This window comes from Microtus oregoni, unplaced genomic scaffold, assembly GCF_018167655.1.
Source record: "Microtus oregoni isolate MIOR12 unplaced genomic scaffold, Mior012 000043F_ref0000047, whole genome shotgun sequence".
NCBI classification, from domain to species: domain Eukaryota; kingdom Metazoa; phylum Chordata; class Mammalia; order Rodentia; family Cricetidae; genus Microtus; species Microtus oregoni.
The window spans coordinates 5,158,305-5,177,404 of NW_024543210.1; the positions used below are offsets into that span (position 1 = coordinate 5,158,305).

At 51.6% G+C, this 19,100-nt stretch overlaps 1 protein-coding gene across 2 annotated transcripts in view; it reads left to right on the plus strand.

Annotated features, from left to right (window-relative positions):
• The window catches only part of Ccdc85c (coiled-coil domain containing 85C), a 72,859-nt gene that overhangs the window by 43,354 nt on the left and 10,405 nt on the right, over positions 1–19,100 (plus strand). For both annotated transcript variants that reach the window (XM_041633113.1, XM_041633112.1), the window contains exon 2: positions 8,212–8,285. In XM_041633113.1, coding sequence (XP_041489047.1) covers positions 8,212–8,285 — 74 coding nt within the window. The remainder of the gene's footprint in view (positions 1–8,211; positions 8,286–19,100) is intronic.

Consider the following 19,100-nt stretch of genomic DNA (forward strand, 5'->3'; position numbering starts at 1 on the left):
CTTCCCTGCTCCTGCAGGCTCCCTGCAGGACCAGAGGCACCTACAAGAGGCCTTTGTTAGGGACTTCTTCAGGACTGCCTGGAGGCAGGCTAGGAATGTGCTTCCCTGTCAACACATGTATGGAACAGTAAGCTTGGAGAACAAGATGGGCATTGACCCCAGACCTTTTCTTCTTAAGAAGCAGGCTCCGCAGGCAGAGCGGAGGACGGCCTGTATGTTCTGCCCCATCCTCTGCCTCTTCTACCACCTTCTCTTCCCCCAAAGCACCACCGTCTGGCACTTTTCCTTCTTGTGTATGGCTTTTCATTCTTCCTGTCTGGCAGCTTGTCTGTAAACAGTATGTTATGTGACTGTGCTCACAGGGTTCCAGAGCCTGACGTAAATGGTGTCCTTCAGGGACCTGCTCCCCACCACCATCTTGTTTCTGAAATGTGCCCTTGTTAGATGTGTGACCCAAATGCATTTATTTTTATCATCATTTGACCGCTGTTTGTTTGGCCCCCTGCGGAGGCCATGCTGGTAGGTGTCCACCTGTGCCTCAGTTTCTGGAAGGGCTGAGCCTTTCAGCCACAGAAAGACAGCCAGGTCCTCTGTCCTGCTGGGCAGTCAGTAGCCCTTCTGCCGCCCCCTGTGGCTCATGGCTGGCATCGTCCTTCCCACCTCTGTGACTGACAGGCCACCTCTCTCTAGCATGGGCTGTCTCCAGATGGGTAGCTGGGTATCTTCTCACCTTCTTGGCCTCTCTTTGGTGACCCTCTGTTCTGTTTTTGTGGGGTAGAGGGAATCTGTATGTTGGTCATCCTCAAGTGAGGTTATACCTAACGTTACCATGAGGTCACTTGGTTCTGACCTTGGTGAAGTATGTTTCTTTTTCTTCTTTTACTTTTTAATTGTCCCTCCCCCCCCCTCTTCTCCCTTCTCCCATGCTCCCAATTTACTCAGGAGATCATGTCTTTTTCTACTTCCCATGTAGATTAGCTCAACGCATATCTCTCTTAGGGTCCTCATTGTTGTCTAGGTTCTCTGGGATTGTGAGTTGTAGACTGGTTTTTCTTTGCTTTGTGTCTAAAAGCCACTTATGAGTGAGTAGATATTATATTTGCCTTTCTGGGTCTGAGTTACTTTACTTAATATGATGTTTTCTAGATCCATCCATTTGCCTGCAGATTTCAAGATGTCATTATTTTTTTCCGCTGTATAGTACTCCATCGTGTAAACGTACCACATTTTCCTTGTCCATTCTTCAGTTGAGGGGCATTTAGATTGTTTCCAGGTTCTGGCTATGACAGATAATGCTGCTATGAACATAGTTGAGCACATGTCCTTGTGGTATGATTGAGCATCCTTTGGGTATATACCCAAAAGTGGTATTGCTGGATCTTAAGGAAAGTTGTTTCCTAGTTTTCTGAGAAATTGCCATACTGATATCCAAATCAGCTGTACCAGTTTGCACTCCCACCAGCATTGCAGGACTGTTCCCTTTACCCCACAACCTCTCTATCATAAGCTGTCATCGGTGTTTTTGATCCTGTCCATTATAGGTATAAGATGGAATCTCAGAGTTGTTTTGATTTGAATTTCTCTGATGGGTAAGGATGTTGAGCATTTCCTTAAGTGTCTTTCAGCCATTTTAGATTCATCTGTTGAGAGTTCTCTGTTTAGGTCTGTACCCCATTTTTTTATTATTTGTTCTTTTGATGACCAATTTCTTGAGTTCTTTGTATATTTGGAGTTCAGCCCTCTGTCCAATGTGTTGGTGAAGATCTTTTCCTACTCTGTAGACTGCTGTTTTGTCTTGTTGACCATGTCCTTTGCTTTGCAGAAGATTCTCTGTTTCAGGAGGTCCCATTTATTAATTGTTTCTCTCGGTGTCTCTGCTACTGGGGTTATATTTAGGAAGTGGTCTGCTGTGCCAATGTGTTCAAGTGTAATGAAGTTTGTTTTTAATTTTCATACAGTTTGTTGGGCAGTCTTTGACTTTTTGTTGTTTTCTTAGTTAAGAAAAACTTTTCTCTCTGAAACAGTAAAAAGGCTCAGAGAAGAATTGTTTGCTGGCTGAACAGTATGGGGGAGGCGAGGGGCAGCTGGAACCTTGCCCCTTGAGACAACAACAGTAGTGGGGATCAAATGCCCTGCAACAAGATAAAGAGGGGGCTCCAGGCAGATCCTGATAGACAGGGCTTCACTGAGGCAGCGAAAACCAGAACATGTCCAGTTGGGCAGTAAGACTGGGCAGTGCGACTCTGGGGTCCGCTGAGGGTCTCTGTGTTGACTGCACTGCAGGAGAAAGTTGTGGAGCTGTGTGGAGGACAGGCTGGACCCACTAAAAGCTTGCACCCCTCAGAGCATGGTCACCTGGTGTTCTGAGCAGGTGGAGAGAGGAACCAAGGCTAATCCAGAGTAGGGCCCCTAGAGCCCGGGGTTCCACTAGAGTTGAAAGTCTCCTCGTATTGTGAAGATAATTTTGCTGTGAGACAGCAGGGAGGAGAGGCCAGGAAAGGCGAGTGGCTCCGGGAACCCCCATCACGCCCCAGTGCGTGGCCCAGAAGAACCTCAAGCTTGGGACACAGTGGGCACCCTGAAACTCGTGGATGTGAGTAGGGAAAAATGATTCTCTTCTCAGTGCCCTTCTGGGCACCAGAACTTTGTAGCAGCCATGGTGGCCTGTACCATCCTGCACATTCAATGGCAGACTGAGGACAGTTAGGTGACCTGCCTGGTGGGTGCTTCCTGATACACCTCTCCCAGACTTGCTTTACCCATAAATGATGCCTGAGCCTCTCAGGACTGCAATGGCACCCAGAAAGCAATGGGGACTGATACAGCTTCGATGCCCATGGGCACTGGCGCAGGTGCTCCCGGGCCCGTCAGGCCCCACCTCCCTGCATTTGCTCGAGCTGTGGTGTATACACACCAGCCTCCTGTACGCTCCTCCTTTGTCTAGATGTCATGGTCCTGCTCAGCTCAGGGCTCACCTTCTTCAGGAAGGAGTCTCTGGTTTCACTCTGGTACACTCTGCTTTGCCTCCTCTCAGGGATGCTGTGTTTTTTTTGGTCCTGTGGGTATCTGGCTCTGCACTCTTCAACACTCAATCTGTTCTGCCACCTTCCTGGCATGTCGCTGCAGAACAGAGGGGCCAAAAAGAACCCATCTAGCATTAAGAAAGGGAGGTGCCTTCCTGTGCCATCTTAATGGCTGTATCCTCGCCACAGATTTGCTAGGAATCTTTTGTGTTCCAGAGACTTCTACCCTGCAGAGACTGTTCAGCATTTGGTTGCTCTCCCCTAGTGATAGGGATCGGGGAGCTCTTGCCCTATCTGGTAGCCTGAGTTGTTGTGAGACTTGGTAGTTCTTCTCAGTGGTCTTGTATAAGCAGAGCACCCTGGGGCTTGCCAGGGAGATGTACAAGGGCTCTGGCAGCGAAAGAGCAGGGCCCTCAGGATCGTGTAGCTTCGCCGACTTCTCTGGCCTGGCATGTGGGCATCAGCTACCCGGAATGCCATCCCAGGACCATCTGTTGTTGAACAGGGCGGGCACTGCAGGAAGTGTGGTCAGGGTGGCCTTTGCTGCCATATGGAGCCCAGGATGAGGAAGGCTGCCCAGGGAAGAGGAGGCCACAGCTGTGCCCTGGTGTCTGCAGGAAGATCTAGCCTGCTGCTCCCAGGGCCTATGGTTACCTTTCTACCTCCCAGAGCCTCAGTTCTTTTATCTGTAGGTTGGGGGTGTATACCAATGAGAAGTGGAGACTGGTGTCTGGGAGATGCGTAGTAGCTGGCACTCCATAAGTAGATGTGGTCTTTGTTGGTGCTTGCTTGAAAGGTCATATTTGATGGTGACCCTGGTGCTTGGAACTGCTGGAGCTGGGGTTCCAAGAGCCCTGCAAGGAGAGTCTGGGCCTGTCCTCACTGGCCCTGTCCTGCCTTCGTGACTCTGGCTATCCCTGCTTTGTTGCTGTACTCTGTGAAGGGGTCGGCACCTCCCTATGCAGTGTGAGATCTAGGGGAACCTGTAAGAAGAGTGGACTTGCACACGCTGGGAGGAGTGCATCCAGGAGAGGAAGTAGATAACACAGGCAGAGGCTTGCTCTATGGTAATGGGGTAGGGATGTTCAGCCCCCAGACCTGGCCTGGTTACCCACTATGGCTGTGTGTTGGGCTTTGTCCCAGCACCAGATATGTCAGGCTGCTGCAGGCTCTCCATTTATACACTTGTTATATGCCAGATATGTATGGAAGCTGTGTCTTCCCCTACACAGGCAAGTCCAGCTGGGAGGAAGGAAGGAAGGAAGGATGAGCGAACTGCTTTGGAACAGCCTTCATCCTGCCAGGCCAGAGAGGGACGGACGGAACCTGTGAATGACATAGGTCTTTTTATTTGTTTGTTTTTGTTTTTGAATTTTCGAGACAGGGTTTGTCTGTGTAGCCCTGGCTGTCCTGGAACTCACTCTGTAGACCAGGATGGCCTCGAGCTCACAGAGATTCTTCTGCTTCTGCCTCCCAAGTGCTGGGATTAAAGGAATGTGCCACCACTGCCAGGCTTGACATAGGTGCTTCCTTAAAGTCACCCTTCCTACCTATACAACCGCCAGCCCCAGGCTGCCGCTGAACTGCTGACTCCTCCTAATAATAGTGGAAGGAGACAGTTAAGTCAGCTGGCTTAGTGGCACCGTGAACCGACTTCTGCAGTTCCCTATAGCTGCTGGACACAAGTCCCCATGGAGGGGGCTGGGGCCAGCGGCATCGTGTGCCCAGGTTACCTGCAAATGATCTGCCGTGAGGTTTGGTTGTCAGGGAAGCGGTGATAAAGTTGGGGGACCTTGCTCGGGAGGAAGGATGGGAAGAAAGGCAGCACCGGTGGGGAACCCAGGGAGGAGGCAGCCGCTGAACCTCCACCTCCTTCCCACTTTCCCTTCAGCTGCAGGGGACCCTGCTGGCTTCCTGCCCCTCTCCTCAGGCCCTCACAGCTTCTGAGCATCCTCCCCACTTCACCTGACCCCCCTGAGGCTTTCTGCCACCACCCCGCCCTGCTCCCCATCCACACTCTAAGTGGACAGCACTTGGTGCTCCCTCCCTGCCCCTCAGAGCCCTTGGTGCATGGGCTGGCTGACATGGCTGCCCTTTAACTGGCTTCTTCCATCTTTTGCGACTCCACTTCCCTCCCCAGGCTTCTGGGGTAGATAACTTAGATAGCCCTCTGGACTCCATTCCTTGACTTGAGTACTTTGGAGACTCAGCTGGGTAAGCAGACATGGGAAATGCCTTCTGAAACCCAAGGGCAGTGCCTGCGGTGGGTCCTCCTTCCTTAGGATGCCGGCTGCTGGGTCCTGTGAGAGTCACCACTGCTGCAGATGCCAGCGGGAGTCCATGGCCCCAGAGCCAGGAAGAGAAGGCAGGAAGGGAAAACCATAAGGGCCACGTGACCCAGCCTCTCCTGTGGCCTGAAGGTCATCAGCAGGACAAGCTCAGGGCTCTTCAGACAGAGCCAGAGCAGAGGTCTATCCACAGGCTCCCTAGGGACCAGAGGATGCCCGAGGAGGGAGAAGCAGGGGCTGGAGTCTGCACCCAGGAAGTGAGCTGGACCAGGACCCTCCCAGGAGTGGACAGATGGGTGCCAAGAGGATTAGGTGGGTCCCAGAGCACACCTCAGCCAGCTCATCACAAGCCTCTCCCGTGATCACTTCCTTCGTTTTGCCTACAAGCGGCTTAGCTGGGAAATGGTGTTTCTCTCCCTTGTGGCCTAGCCCTCATTACTGCAGGCCTTGGGATTAATTTAATTACCTGCTCATCTGCTGGAGCCTGGGAGGCACCTGATGAGCTCATGAATGACTTTTAGGGCCAATGAGAAAGGGGAGCCTCTTCTTAGGGACCTAGTGTCCAGCTCTCCAGCCCCAGCCTGGAAGGACCCCTTTTCTCTCTTCCTTTCTTTCTGCCCTGACCCATGGTGGGAGTCTAGTTTGGGGAACAGGATGAGGACAGGGTCACACATGGAGAACTCAAAGTTGAGTGACTGGTGTGGGGGGGAGGGGTGGGAAGGCACTATAATTTAACCCACTCTTCTAATTTAAAAGGAAGATCTCTTCTTGCTCTAGAATTACTTGGAAATTGACTAGAAATAGCATAAGTAAAAAAAAAAAATCACATGTTCCTCATGTGAGCCACACCACTGACTGAAAGGGTAGATGCTAAATGCTGGAGGCTTCTTGCCCACCCACCAGGAATCCACGGAGGGAGATGGATGGGTGACACGCTCACTTTCTGAACGTTTCTGTGGCTGTAAAGGATGGGGTGCCAGTTACCACCACCACTTGGTACTGTTTGCTGGATCTTCGTCTGAATTTGGAACCATGCCTAGGAACCCCGTGTGTGTGTGTGTGTGTGTGTGTGTGTGTGTGTGTGTGTGAAAGAGAGAGAGAGAGAGAGAGAGAGAGAGAGAGAGATTGCGTGTGTATGTGTGTATGTGTATGTTTGCAGCCCCGCCAGGGAATTTTATGTAGCAGGGAATCCAGGAGAGAGGTAGGTAGGAATTCTCGTGCCTCTACTTGAGTAAGCTGCTCCTCTCCAAAGCTCTGCCCAGGGTGGTCCCAAAGGCTAGTTTATTTGAGTTACATCTCCTGTGTGTGAGGGACCTAGAAAGTCGGAGCTCTAGTTTTTGTATGGAGCAGTGTAATGCCGTGGGCCCCAAGGCAGCATCACCCCAGTGGAGCCACCCTGTGCCCGGTACTGTTGCCATTCCTGAGGGTGGGCTGGCCAGGCCTTACCAGGGAGCTGCCCTCCTCCTCTCCTCTATGAAAGGCTCCACATTCCTAAGAGGTGACTACTGGGGATGAGGAGGAGTGTTTGTGTTCTCCAGCTCCAAGTGGGCTGGGCCTTGCTCCCTGAACCCCTGTTCCCATATCTCTTCCTAGCCTGGACTGTACCAGATGCTCTGCTGGGCCCTATGGACCCAGGAGTGGGTGGGGACTCCTGATGGTTCTTCAGGCCCCTCTGGGGAAGAAAAGGTGTCCATAGCAGGCAGGTCAGGGTCCACCTGTGTGGGCCTAGGCACTCTTGGGGACTTATGTTCCTGAGTGGCAGCGGTGGCCTCCACATCTGTTTCTTATTAGAGCCTGAGGGTGAAGGAGAGGGGCAAGATACCAGTGTGAGACCTGAGAACATCAGGGGTGGGTTCCCCTGGGGTCATGCTAGCCTTGTGCTAGAGTGGACAGATGTCTTGTTGTTCCCATGGTTGACGTGGTATGCCTGTCCTGTCCTGTCCACAGCAGCTCCTAAGCCCTTTCTGTCCACCTAGGAATTATAGAAGCCCATGGAGCTTATACCCCGGCCCCAAGTCCCCTGAGGTGGATTCAGTAGCTGGCTTTGGTTAGAGAGCCTGCTACCCTGTGCCTTCTGAGGTTAAGGGTTAGAGTATGAAGTACCTAGGGGATCCCCCATCTTTTGGGAGTAGGGATACAGGTGGTGACTCACTAAGCAGATGGACAGAGTCCCAGCTGTCCAGTTAGCCTTGTGGTCTCTACCAAGAGGTACAAAGTCTTTCTTGTGGGTGGCTATGTGGCTGCGAGGTGTCGCATCCTGTCAGCCCGTCAGGGTGCTTGGGATTGGCCCTGCAGCCCCCCATTTTCTGCTTGACTCAGGTTTCCTAATTCTGTTCCCTGATCCCACCAAGCCAGGTGCCTAGGCTGCATGATGATGGGTTTACCACTCTGCCCTGCTGGGGGAGCAGACCTGGGGCTGTGGGGTAGTCAGAGATGGGCACAGCAGAATGAGGGCCGCGTGTAGTGAGATTTTGCCTGTTTTTCTGGGATGAAAAAGCAGGGGCAGTTGGGGGAGCAGACCTGGGGCTGTGGGGTAGTCAGAGACGGGCACAGCAGAATGAGGGCTGCGTGTAGTGAGATTTTTGCCTGTTTTTCTGGGATGAAAAAGCAGGGGCAGTGTGGGTAGACTTTGTTTCTTGGGATGTGTTTGAAGTTGGCTCCATTACTAATGATTGAGCAGGTCCTCCTTGTCTAACTTATGCCAACTACTTTTGAACCTGAAACGTTTTGGAAACAGAAGGAATCACCCCCGGGACATGTAGGCGGGGGAACACACCATCATCTTCCTGGAAAGCAGATTTGAGGGACTACCTGGAGGGAGTGCTAGGGTAGGCTGGGGTCTGCCCATGGGGTGGTCCACTGGTGGCTAACACGCCCTCTTCTTCCTCTCTGTCCTTCAGATCCCTCCTCCACCTACATCAGGCCACTGGAGACCAAGGTGAAGCTGTTGGAGGGTGACAAGCACCCCCCACAGGTAAGTGGACTACAGGGGTACTGGCTACTGTACCCTGATGACCACTGCTTTGGAGACCGTCCCATCTCCAGCTTCTCTGGAGCTCCCATCGCTTCCTCCCCACCCCTGTGGTCTCTCCAGCTGTCTCTGGAAAGCCTGGTCACAGGCCTAATCCTCACTCTAATCCAGGCTCAGGGGTGGCCGGGTCTTGCCAGCCATGTTGACTGCTTCCTTCCCCAGTATGGGCAGGCATCGCATGGTTGGCACTGGGCCCAGCCAGAGGATGGTCACATAATTGGTAGAGAGAATGGTCCACTTTATCCCTCTGACAGACCCATGTGAAACCCCCATCCCCTGCTAGCCCACTCCTCATTAGGGCTACCTTCCTGCCTCCCAGACCTAACCCTGCTCACGTAGACAGCTGGGCTTGTGGGTCTGTGCAGAAAGAGCAGCACTAGGATGTCGGGTGAGGGACTTGGTAATCATGGCAGGTGTTTGATGAAAGGGTGTCGCCCTTCTTGAAGATGGTGACAAACATTTCTGCTGTTGGTGGGGATGGCAGGTGATGAGAGGTTATGCTCTGATTAGGGTTCCTGGGCCCAGCTAGCTTGACCAGTCCCTCCAGCCCCCACCCTGGCTTAATCTTAGCCTCTCCCTCCTCTCTTATACCTGCTGATCTCTGAGTGACCATGTAGCATGAATAATAAAAACGCAGAAACAGATATTGGGGTTCAAGCTGAAGATCAGAAAAGAAAAGCAGCCAATCACTAGAGAGACCTTTTACCTCTCCCAAATCTTCAGACCGAAGGGGCGAGATCATGTCTCCAGGAATCCTCAGACTCCACACACTACTGAGTTCCCGTCCTTCCCCTTTATTTTCCTCCCTCCACCCAGCTATATCGCTCCTGTCTCCACCTCCCTAGTGCTGGGATTTGTGTAAGCTGTTTCTCTTTTAGACAGATTTAATCTTGTGTAGCCCAGGGTGGCCTTGAACTAACAGAGGTCCGTCTGCCTCTGTCTCAGGAGTCCTGGGATTAAATGTGTGCCATTACTCCCTGGTCTGTTTGATGATTAATATGGCTGCTTTGCCCTCTGATCTTCAGGCAAGCTTTATTTATTAAAACACAAATAATATACCACTATATTTCCCCTTTTTTGTCTAAAGTAAAATGAAGGCTATAGGCTGGAGAGATGGCTCAGTGGTTAAGAGCCCTGGCTGCTCTTGCAGAGGTCCTAAGTTCAATTCCTATCAACCACATGGTGGCTCACAACCATCTGTAATGAGATCTGATGCCCTCTTCTGGCCTACAGCATACATGCAGATAGAGCACTGTATATATGATTAATAAAATAAATCTTTAAAAAGTATTTATTAAAAAAGAAGGCTCTAACTAATATAAGAAAAACTATATGCAATAAGTATAATAACTATGTATAATATATATAGGCAGTAAGTACACCAACAATGTCTAGTTCATTTGCATTTGACAAATTCAGAGAAAATACTCCATATCTCTCCTGTCTTGGTGAACCCAAAGTCTTGTACCTAATTTACTTTCTATCATTACTTGCTTTCTGCATCTGGTAAACAAGGAAAACTATAACTATCTAGGCTACAACTCCCCCAGAGACCCAAGAAGGAAATAATATTAACTGAATAAGCAGAAAGTGTCAGTAAGTGACTTCCAAAAAATGTGAGAAATAACAGAAACAGCTGGTTGCCTGAACAGTCACCCAAAGTTTCTCTGCAGCGTCGGGGCATCCATCTTCAGCCTACAGGCCTGGTGTATCTGACAGACTTTTCTGTGAAGCAGGATATTCTGAAGGACTTACTCTCCTTCTCTTGACAATGTTTGGCAGTCACTCTCTTTTGTGTCCTGCCTATCCCATAAGGACAGCATACTGTCAGCAGTCGAGACGGGCATTTTCTTCTTGCCCAGTGACTTACATTTGCTACAGAGAAAGTAAACTCCATGTTGAGTTTCTTAATGCCCATTATCTTCTCTGAAGTAGATTGATGCTGCTAAGAGCAGACATGTCTCATTGTCATAAAAAAGACCTATGTTTTTAAAACATCTTAAACTGCCATATTCTGTAGATCTCTGAAGTGTTTGAAGATGACCTGTCTATCTAAAATATATTTTTGTTTCACCTAATGTGACTATAAGTTCAATTGTAGTAGGTGATTAACTACCAACCTTCATTTCTTTATCATCCTAAATAGTTAGTAATAATAATTTTCAAGGACGAGAAATTTGCATTACATTGTTAAATGAGTTGTGTGGTGTGGTGGTGGCACACGCCTTTAATCCCAGCACTTGGGAGGCAGAGGCAGGCTGTGAGTTTGAGACCAGCCTGGTCTACAAGAGCTAGTTCCAGGACAGGCTCCAAAGCTACAGAGAAACACTGTCTTGAAAAACCAAAAAAAAAAAAAAAAAAAAAAAAAAAGAATTGTATAGGTACAATACCTTGAATAAGAGTAGAAATGTATATACACTATGAGATTAACACAATCTCGTGTATCAATATATAAAATTTGTATACAATATATAAAAGTCCAATCCAATGTAAAACATTTAAAACTAGTAATTTCTTTTTAAAAGTAGATTCAATAATCTACCTTTTTATCTCATCAGTGACTATCCTTGGATGAAACAGCCTTAGAAATAGCTCAGATGCCTGGCCCTGCTGCCATGTGACCATGGGCTTGATGCTCATTGCCCTGCATAGGAAAACCGTGACCTCCTCTGTCCACTGGTTTCTATTGGGAGACTGATAGCCTAACAGTGAACTTAGTCCCACTGTGTAATCGCTATAGGCTGCCCTGCTGGGACTAGTCTCACCTGGTGGGGCAGATCTCCCTGGACCCCAGTGCTCCCCGGGAACTCGAACTGCAGGGGACCTCTGAAGGGCAGCATCTGCTTTGGAGAAGGTCCATGTCCAGCCTGGAGGAAAGGGAGTTGCTCTCCTGTGCTCTCTCCTGTGGGCAGGGCCATTGCTTTGCTGAGGGAAGACTGACATTATGTTCCAGGGCCCCAACTCAAGACCTGTGGTTTCTGGGCAGCGTCAGCCTCAGTCTGGCCTTTGTCCCCCATGGGGAAGGCAGACGAGGAGCCCTTTTTTTTTCTTCCTTCCTTCCTTCCTTCCTTCCTTCCTTTCTTTTTCTTTTTACGTGGAGGGGGTTTTTATTAGGGAAAAGGGAACATAAAAAGGGGGAAGGGAGGGCGAAGGCTGGCCTCTTGGGACAGGAGCAGCAGAAAAAAAGAGAGGCAGAGGAGAGAGAGAGAGAGAGAGAGAGAGAGAGAGAGAGAGAGAGGAGAGCCCTTTTCAAGTTGAGGATGCTTCTCCCATTGCCATTTCCACAGGAAGTATGCTCCACTGTCTTAACAGAGAACAGCTCATGCTCCTGGTTCTGCAGGGATTGGGGTTGTTCTTGAACTTTTGTCTCTGCTGTTAGGGTCACTTTGTCCCTGGGAACCTGTATCCCAGTTTCAAGTGTTGAACCAGGCCATGGAGTTGTACTATAGATGAATGTGAAAGCCATGGAATAGCAGCCCCCTCCTCCCTCCCTTCTTCCCTCCCTCCCTTCCTAGAGCAGCCATAGTCCCACAAGGAGGCCTTCCCCACCCACAGCTGTGTCTACTTCCCTCAGGTCCCCTGTGCAGGAGGCTGAGCCTTGAGGCCTGCGCAGCATCCAGCACTGCCCAGGTCCCATCTCTCCATAGAGATTTGCTCTACATTCTGACACTACCGTCTACACACCTTTTGGTGTGTCTGCACTTGCTCTGAGTATTCTTGGCCCTGGGCTGTCATCTGTCTTTGGCAAATGCTATCCCGTCATGTTCTTTCCTGTGGATTCCCATCCCTACCCTCATACGACTGCCAACTGCTTGAGGAACGGGCTGCAGAGCCTCAGTGGCCCCAGCCTCGTCTCTAACACCTGGCATAGTTGAGCTGGGTGCCTGAGCCAGGGACGGCCCCAGCCGCTCTCTACCCAGTCTCCTAGGCCCTGAAGGGAGCTGATTCTCATCCAGGCATGGGAAGATTGCCTTAATAAGGGTGGTTGCTATGTCAGGTAGCAAGAATACCATCGGTGTAGCCCACCATGCTGTGGCTTGGGGCTGTGTTTGGGCACCTTGAGGAAGGAGACAAGGAGACAGCGATAACAGGCGAGTTTCGGCAGTCCTCACTCCTCAGCCTCTGGGCTCTGGTGTGTGAATTTCATGTTTCTGTCATGAAATCATATCCAGCGGAAACCCCCAGCTCCTCGCAAAGCAGAGCAGTTGCCCACTGGTGAGAAGCAGGAGTGAGGAATATTCTCTACGATAATGTAAGGTGATGTGTCCTTGGGGTTGGAGTGGGAGGCCAGAGAGTCTCGTGACTCCTACCCCCACTTCTCCCACCCCTCCCCCACAGCCTCTATTTAACTCCGAAATAGCTTTAATTAAAAATGTGCCAGGGTGTTCACAGGCTAAATTACCGTAGTGCAGTTCATATTTTCTTTCTCGTGTCGGCTTCAAAATTTCATCAACACAGCTGCTTCCTCCGAGATGATTCATCCCAGGACACCATGCACATTATTCTTGCTGCAGATCCTCTGTACCCAGCCGGGACCTGGGGTGGGGGCAGCGGTAATTGAAGCTGGGGCCTCCGGTTAGCCCCCTGCTGGGCTGATAAATGAAGCCTCCAGGCCCGCCAAGAAGCCAGGCTCACAAAAGAGCAAGCGACCCTGGTGTTCTCTCACTGAGGCCAGAGGGCCCACGGTGGCTGCAGCTGCTGCTGGGGCTGTGGAGGGAGGCTGTGGTTCAGCCATATGGCTAGGAAGCACCCTTGCCCTCCTCTATTCCAAAACCTCCACGTTCTCCCACACAGTGCCAGGTACCACGGGGCTGCTAAATGCAGCCCGTGATTTATACCAGACACAGGTAGAGAAATTGAAGCCTGGATGAGGGAGTGTTCCTGGCATGGAGGCCCAATGAAGTGTCTTGTACTGTTGAGTTCCACATACAAGGGCCAGAGTTGGGGGAACGCACAGGCTACCAAACTTTGTCTAAGGCGGTGCCCGTTGAAGCAGGGTGCTAACAGGGCTGGTTCTCCTGAGCCTTCCTCTGGCTTGTTGCTGACACGTCTCCCTGTGTTCCTCATACTCTTCTGTCTTTGACTTAATTGTTCTTTCACAAGGACACCATTCACTTTGGATGAGGGCTTACCCTAATGACCTTACTTTAACCTGTTCACCCCTAAGAAGACCTCCACCTCAAAAGGGGTGTCATCCTAAGGTTAGGGCAAGGGGTTAGGACTTAACCACGTGAGTGGAGGGGCAATTGGACACATTGTGTGGCATCAGGAAGTGGGTCTGAGCACTGGGTGGATCTGAGTTCAAGCCATTTCTGTCCCATTGTTAACCTGTGGCTTTAGGCAAAACTCTTGTCTTTTGTGCCTTAGTTTCCTCCCTGTGAGTCAGGAAAGATGGTGACTTCAAACAGTGCCTGCTGTGGCCCTGGGAGCACTCCTAAATGTCCCCAGCTGTCCCTACGTGGAGTGTTACGTGTTGTCCTTTTCTGGGTTTGGAACCATCTACCACCATCCGAAGCCTCACGGTTTTGTTTCTCACATTACCGAGGAGAGTGGGGCTGCCCCATCCATGTGTCCTTATAAAGTCATTGCTTTTTTTTTTTTTTGGTTTTCCGAGATAGGGTTTCTATGTGTAACAACCCTAATTGTCCTGGACTTTCTCTAGATCCGTCTGCCTCTGCCTCCTAAGTGCCGGACTAAACGTGTATGTCACCACCTCCTGGCTTCTTGCTGCCTTTCAGTTTGGCTGGCTAGCGTCTGCTGTGGTGCACTAACTTCTCATGGAACTCGGGGTACTTCTGGTGTTCCCCCTGTGATGTCTGGGCTGTCATTTTGCCTCCTGCCTGAGCAGTGCCTCCATGACTCTGGAGGACTTGAGATGCTATTTAGCAAGGACCCAAGTCTTTATGGCTGCTCCTTGCTAGGGACCCCGCTGTCCAGCCGCAGCAGAAGGGCAGGGTATCCAGGTGGCCCCGTGAGGGTCCAAGCATTTTGCTCTGTGCTTCAGCAGTGAAGGCTTAGGGAGCATCTACCTGGAGTCATGTTGAACAAAACCTAAAGATGGCTAACTAGTGCCACCTATCTGCCGGAGGGCACTGGGCAGCTGGTGTAACCTCTCTGCCTCAGTTTCCTTATCTGTAAAACAAGGCCACGGATTTACCTGCCTGCCATCTGTGTCACTCAGAGAGTTAAAAGGCAATTGTGGAAAAGACAGATGTGGGCCAGCTGGTAGTGAGAGCCATGTTGGGAGCCACTCTATAGCTTTGTGAGCCCCTGTCTGGCTGCAGGGTATGTATAGCAAACAGTGGCCTAGGGAGCTGGTTCACACTTACCCATCTACAGTAGGCTTTTCACACTCTTAAGTCTGCATCCCTCCAGATGTTCCCCCATCCCCTCCAGCCCATCTCTTTCTCATCTCAGTGAACCAACAGAGGACCTGGAAGGGTGTGATAGTCCCTGGGCATGGCGAGGGACCTGGCTGCCCGTGGGTGAGCCACTCTGTCAGGCCCCATGGTCTGGCTGGTCCCTCTGCCAGGTCTGACAGTGGGATGTTGAGTATGAAACTGACTAGGTGGAGTCAGCCAGGTGCAGTGACTTTTCTACCTGATCTAGTGCTAATGAAAAGAAGCCTCGGGCCCCCAGCCAAAGCCACTGCTCAAAGAAAGCTGATCCAGTTGGCATTTCTGGATGTCTCCCACTGGCCTCTCAGAACTGGCTGGGGCTTTGGGGGTGCCCTTAGGCCCTTCAGGAGGCTGCTTTCCCTCGGAAGGGTATTTGAGCTTTAGGCTGGGGCCGCGCTCAGTTGACCCTTGTTTCAAACATCGGGTGGCTTTTTAGCATCCTCTATTCTGGCCCTGCGTGTGGTAAAACTACCTGGCACTGCTAAGAGCTCATGGCTTTAGTCAGTCCCTGTCCCAGGAAAGGGACTGGGCAGATGGCATCGACTGGCAGGGTGATGCTGTTTTCTTTCCTTCCAGCTGCCCCGCCCCTACAGCTGCCAGAGAAGCCGGCTCCAGGTAGAGCTGCTAGGGGAGGGGTTTGCAGTGGCTCTGAGGGGCAGGAGGGCTGCTAAGTGCTGTGTGGTGTGTCTGCTGTGTCTCCTCTCCACATTCATCCTTTTCCTGGGCGCCGACCACTTCCAGAATGTCCTAGTCCTCCCTTAAGATTCTCAGCTCTGCTTTGCCGTGTAACAGTGAGTCCTGCAGTGGTATCCCTTGGCCAGCCTGAGGCAGGAGCCTCCTTCTCCTGACCTCACTCCCCGACTCTTTCTCACACTGCCCCATCACATCCCAGTTCTGCGCAGGCTGAATGGTGGAGCAAAGGTCTGGCCAACACAGTGGTGGCTCCCCCAGAGGTAAAGGTCATGGGTCAAATCTCAGCCCATCGACACTGGGCTGGGACTGTACATAATGTTTGGTCTTTTGAGCCTATGTGACCAGCTTTGTGGGAGACTCCCTGGAAGACATCTTTCCCAAGCTTTTAGGCCTTCAGTGACTTTGCCCCTGTCTTCTTCCCTCAGTTCTGAGCTGCCTGCCCCACAGTTCCTGTCCGGGAGGCCTTGCACTACTCTGGTCCAAGTTCTGGTTCTGTGGAGACATGGGCCTGGTGGCTCTTTGTTATAGAGACGGTCCTGCTCACTGTTGGAGGTTTGGAAGCCGCCCTGGCTTGTACTCACAGCAGTTGTGGCAACCAAAGATATCTTAGACTTCTCCAGATGTCCCCAGGGACAGTCATACCAGTTGAGAGCCACTGATCTGTAGCAACATGACTGCATGCCAGCCAGGCCATTACAAAGTGTCCAGGTTCTACATCAACTGATATCTGCAATGGAGTGCCGTTTGTATCGGCCCCCCCAAATCCTCCTGCTCTCCTCTATGGGGTCTGAGTGACCGGACTGGTGCAATGCATGCTCTGAAGTGCCCGTAGGCTCTGGCAGAGGCCAGTTGTCTTTGGAGACTGTGCTTATGTCCTTCCTCTGCCCGTGAGTTCCCACATTGGGAATTCCACCCAACACAAGTGACAGCCTGGATTCTGGTAGGCTTTGCTGTGGATTAGGCCCACTGAGCGCAGGTCAGTCTGTGGCCCTGGCTGTCCTGGTAGGATAACAGCTTCCTAGAGGCCCGTGTTCTGCCTGCCCTGCAGTCCTTCCTCTGCTGCCTGCAGTCCTCCCTCTGCCGCCCCTGGTCCTCCCTCTGCCTGCCCTGCAGTCCTCCTGCTGCCTGCAATCTTCCGTCAGCTGCCCACGGTCCTCCCTCTGCCGCCTGCAGTTAGTCCTCCCTCTGTTTCCAGCCGGGCCAGTGCGATGGTGAGTTGTTTGTTTCCCTGGGTGGAGTGACGCTTGCAAGCTGCTGAGGCTCCCAGTGTATTATTCAGATTACCCAGCTCACTAATTACGCTTTGGTGACCAATCCCACAACCTGCCTCTTTGCTACCAAAGACAATAGAGGTAGGTCATCAGACCTGGGAGGCAGGCCCACTGGTGGGATTGGGAGAGGTGCAAAGTGGTGCCTGAGCTCCCTGTGGAGCCCCTCCCATAGCCTGGAGGACATGGGTAGGTTTCCTCTCCAGTCCTGCACACATCCCTGGCAGGGAGAGTGATAATTTCTGGAGCAGTGGCCTCCCACCTCCAAGATAGAAGCAGGATCTTTCTCATCTGCAGTGAAAAGTGGCCCCTTCAAAGGAGCCACCCAGGGCTCTGGCCATGTTTCACTGTGTGCTCAAGTTCTCCAGGACATGTTCAGTGTCCTGGAGGCTGCTAGGGAATGAGGTGTCTGCACGGTCCCCATGCCCTTTAAAAAGCCCAATTTCGCACAGCAGGCTTGCACAACAGGCGTGGGCTCTAGGTCCTTGGTTGATCCTATAGCTCTTTTCTTGGTTGTTCTTGGATCAGCAAGAGACTCTGGGCCTTCAGGTCCGAGTGACCCCTGCAGGCAGGCCACTGGGTTAGCACACAGGATTCCACTCCAGGCCTGGCTGCATCCATGTGGCAGGGTGTCATGCCTCCTACTTGGTTTGTCCTCTCCAAGTGCCTTGTGAACACACGAGTGCTGCCTAGAGATGGCACATCTTAGGGAATGAAAGTTTGGAATAGGGAGATGTGAGCCATGCTCCCTCCAGCACAGCCCGGGAAGGGGTCCCTGTACAGCCTCTGACCATTCGCCTTCTCCATCAAGGAATCTTGGGAGGATGGGCCATGGGATTGGCAGCCTCCTTGTCTCTAATCTCCCCCCCCTCCCCGCTGACAATGCTTGCTGGGGTTTCTCCAGCACGACTCTAGTGGGGCTCACTTCCCGAAGGCTCCACATGCAGAGATTCCTGGGAATAGGAAGGCACTGGAGCCTGGGAGTATCAAGGCCCAGTTGGGTGCAGTGGGGTAGCCAGAGGTTACATGGCAAGGCTTTCCCAGGCCCTGAGGGGGGTGGCATTAGGTGATGCTGTTGGGTAGAAGCCAGAACTACTCTCCACTCTGAAGTCTCAGTGCAAAGGAACCCTGCAGCCTCCTCGCTCCTAGTTCAGGATTCTCATGCTGCCCTCAGAAGTCTTAGGAGTAGGGCAAAAGGAGGCATGCTGGCCTTGGAGGGGCATAGAGTTAGCTGCTCCAACTGCAGGGGACTTGTGAGTCTTCCTGTAGTCCTGAGAAGGCTCAGGGAGATTCAGCCTCCCCTCTACCTGCTAGGATGTCAGGGCAGGCAACTTCCTAGAAGGCCTTTAGCTCAACCATGGCAAATGCCGTGCGCCTCAAGGCGTCTGCAGCCCCTGCCTCCCCTCTGAGATGAAAACAGGAATTTGGTTCTGCCCAGGGATCTAGGCGGCAACTAGCAGTGTTTTTAATTTGGAGTTAAGTGCGGCCGTGGTTACTCATTTGATGCGTCATTAGTCACATTGCCCCTTAATGAGAGATTGTGTGTGCGTTTTCCTGCCTGGCTCTGTGGCTTGCTAATAAAGTCTTACGCACATGCAAATATTTATAGATGCGTACCCAAAGTAGGGGTGGGGAGTTGTGTGCTGCTAATTGGAAACCCCCACCTCACCCAAGGAAATTATCCAGGAAGCTGTGGGGAATCTGGGGTCCGAGGGGAGGAAACCTTGAAACCTTAGTACTTTACAGTGTTTGACTGCCAGTTATAGTGCTTAACTGCCTAAGAGCCTCTGATTGAGGGCCAGAGAAGCTGTGGGCAGGAAGGCCCAGCCCAGGCTTAATCCTGTGTGTGGGTCAGGACAGGACAGGACAGGTCCTGCCATCCTGATCCTGGGCTGGCGGGAAAGAGCCCAGGCTACAATCGGTTGCTGTTCCTGGGTCTGTGGCCAAGTGGGATGTCACTGTGTATTCTCTACTGGGCTGGCAACCTGCCTTTGTCTTCATTTTGTCCAGCAGATAAAGGTGGCAAGGTAGCAGTGCTGTTTTCATGTCTCCACAGAACAGCCTCAGCAGGCAGGTCCCGTGAGGACCCATGGGTGTTTTTTATGTGCGGGCATTCAGAGCTCATAAGAACTTTGAAGGTGTTCTCTGATGGAGAGTATTTTGTGGTCATAGAGAGCCGGCTGTGGTTTAGTTTATGGTTTTGAATGGAGCTGGGGTAACCCCATAGGGAGGCATGGTGGCTGTGGAAGGGGGTCACTCATGGTGGGGTTAAGGAGTACCGGGTACTTGGGTCCAGTCTCTTTTTTTGTGACCTAGTCTCAGGGCACTGCTCTAGATCTGGCCCTTGTGGTCTCTAGTGCCTTGGGGTGGCCTCCGCAAGTCCACGGCCCGGGTATCAC